At 38.6% G+C, this 3,138-nt stretch overlaps 1 protein-coding gene across 1 annotated transcript; it reads left to right on the plus strand.

The window, feature by feature from the left end:
• The first annotated feature begins 1,068 nt into the window (after positions 1 to 1,068).
• On the plus strand, positions 1,069 to 1,851 carry LOC137995789 (uncharacterized). Its single transcript, XM_068841281.1, has one exon. The coding sequence runs from the start codon at positions 1,069 to 1,071 to the stop codon at positions 1,849 to 1,851; it is 783 nt and encodes a 260-aa protein (XP_068697382.1).
• Positions 1,852 to 3,138: the final 1,287 nt, after the last annotated feature.

Consider the following 3,138-nt stretch of genomic DNA (forward strand, 5'->3'; position numbering starts at 1 on the left):
TTTAATAACTTTTTTTTTCTAGTCATGGACGAAAACATATTGTTTCTTCTGTTTTTTTCAACCAATTTCATATACCCTATTCAAAAATGGCAGACACGCGGAATGACCTAGGTTCTAATACATGAAAGTGAGGTTTGGTAGGCTGCATTTCGAAGTCTGGAAAATTTAGGAGCAGCTGTCAGGAGATGTGTATTATGAGATCTGTGTCAATGCGTCGGTCTCACCGGGCAAAATTCAACGGAAATGGATTATTTGATTCTGTGGGAGTATTATCTGTATCAGTAAGTATTACGATTGAAGTTGATATCTTCAAAATGCCTACGAATTGCTGTGTTCCCCTGTGTACACGGAAGGACAAACGTGACGAAGATACTGGCGAAATGATTCATTTTTTTCTTTTTCCACATGACGTAAATACGATTAAACTTTGGCTTCACACTATACGAAGAGATGTTGGTCCACATTTTTCGATTACTCATGGCACAAGAGTTTGCTCCCGACATTTTAAGTCCGAAGATCTTCAGAAAACTCCTAATAAGACCTTCCTGAGGCCTGGCGCAGTGGCGTCTATCTTCGCGTGGAAGTGAAGCTCCCCACACAAATGACCACCTCCTACTTATCGTTCGGAACCTCATTTGTTTCCTAAGAAGTCAAAAAAGGGCAAAGATGACGTACCAAAGACTGACACCACCGATCTTCGACGCAAGAAGATCAAAACTGCTCCCAGTAACAGTACCAGCCATGATCCAAAAACCAAGAAACTGGGTGTTAAATCACTGGAGACGACAGAAGTCGCTGCTCCCACTGAGTCAGAGAGCGCATCTGAGATGTCTGATAATGGTTGAGGTCACACTTAACAGTTTACTAAGGTAAAGACCCTTAACTATGGTATAAAAAAGGTAAACAAAGTTTACTATGGTAAAACGCATAAGCTGACTTTTACATTTCCCAGACGTTTCCTTGTCACAAGTGTGCTACTCAAATGTCGAGTTGATGACAGACAGGAATTTTTCGAGTTCCGTTGCGTGAGTCTTAACACAAGAACTTAATGTATTTCGTGACTGCGCCATGGATCGTGAATGTGTTGTAGCTTCGATTGTGGCTCTTTTGTTTCTTATCGTTGCAATCTGTAAAGCTCATAGATTTAGATTTCTGGCTCTTTACCTTGTTTTTGAAAGGAGGCACTGTGATCTCACCAATGCTCTTCTCACGACCAGAATTAAGATATTACAAAAAAGAAGACGGAGGAGAGTGGCCTGGGTATATCCGAGACCGCAAGGATGGTTTGAAGAAATGTATGAAAATCCCGTCATGTTTTTGTTATGGAAAAATGACTTTAGAGTTTCTAAGGAGACATTCGATTACATTTGTCAACTGGTCGGGCCATACCTTTCAAGGCAAAACACGCGTTTTAGAAAAGCTATTCCTGTGAACAATCACATCGGTATTGCTATGTGGAGACTGGGAACTGGAAACTCGTACAGAACCACTGGAATAACGTTTGGACAAGGAAAATCTACGGTAATCAAAATATGCGAGGATTTTATGGAAACATTAATTCGTCACAAGAATGAATTTATAAAATTCCCAGAAGATACCAGAGATGTTGAACGTGCTACAAGAAAAATGGAAGATATCGCTGGCTTTCCAAATACAGTTGGAGCAATAGACGGATCCCATATTACAATTAAAGCACCTCACATTAACCATGAAGACTACTTTAACAGGAAGCAAAACTACTCTATTAATCTTCAAGGTGTTGTGGATGCTGACAGAAAGTTCATTGATATTTTTTCATACACGATCTTCAGGATAGATTGGATGAGGCACTCTCTGATAAGGAAAAACTAGAAGAGAAGGTTTCCTTGTTGAAGGAGAAAATCCACGAAACTAGAGGGGCGATTGTTTTGCTTCAAGAATATTTCAAAAAATGACTCCCTTATTACTTTTTACACAGGATTTCCAAATTTGAAAATGCTGAGTGCTTTGTATGAATTTTTACGGCTTAGGGCCAGTGGAGAAAACATTCGCTATTCGTCCTCCGCAAGAGACAACATTCAGGAGGGTCATGGTGAACATTCAGCAAAACAAGGTCGACTCAGGTCTTTGAAAACTATAGACGCATTTTTTCTTACATTGTGTCGCCTCAGACAAGGCTTCGCCGAAATACACTTGGCTCAGATGTTTAACGTGTCTCAGTCAACTGTTAGCAGATTATTACATCTTGGATTAATTTTATGTCCTTGAAACTAGGACAGATAAATATTTGGCCGTCCAGAGCACTTTCAAGGATAAGTACCCTAGTACAAGAGTAATCATAGATTGTACAGAAGTGCGCTGCAAAATGCCCAGTAGTTTACTCCTTAACACTGAACTTTTTAGTTCTTACAAGAATCACAGCACTTTGAAAGTACTAGTGGGAATTTCACCTAAATGATTTTTCACTTTCATTGGCCAGTTATATACTGGAAGCATATCCGACAGGGAAATAGTTGAACGAAGTGGCTTTCTTAACCTCACTTTTTTGAGATAGGTCCAGAAATGCATGCAATTGCAAGAATTACAAATATAACAAAACATTTGTTAAGTATGAACGAAGATAACGAATATAGCAAAAATAACAAATGCAAAAGCAAAAGGCAGCAAATATAACGAATTCAGCGAAAATAACAAAGGAAACAAGCCACAGCAGCAAGAATAACAATTCTTAGAGGGAAACAAGGGAAGGGGGCCCCACAAATATAAGGAAAATAACAAATATAGCGAAAATAACAAAGGAAACAAGCCACAGCGGTAAGAAAAACAATTCTTAGAGGTATAGACAAGGGAAGGGGGCCCCACAAATATAACGAAAATAACAAATATAACGAATATAGCGAAAATAACAAATAAAGCAGACAGCAGCAGCAAGAATAACAATTCTTCAAGCAAGAGAAGGCGATGGGGCTCCACAATTATAACGAATTTAGCGAAAATAACAAAGGAAACAATGTTAAACATCACTTGCAAGAAAACAAAACTGTCATTTTTTAAACAGCATTTTAACACCAAATATGTTTAATGTGAACATCTCAATTTGACTCTCTTAATTTCAGAGTGAGGGTACCTTTGAGTACACTTGTAACAAATGGTATCACA

This window comes from Montipora foliosa, chromosome 3, assembly GCF_036669935.1.
Source record: "Montipora foliosa isolate CH-2021 chromosome 3, ASM3666993v2, whole genome shotgun sequence".
In the NCBI taxonomy this organism is placed as follows: Eukaryota; Metazoa; Cnidaria; class Anthozoa; order Scleractinia; family Acroporidae; genus Montipora; species Montipora foliosa.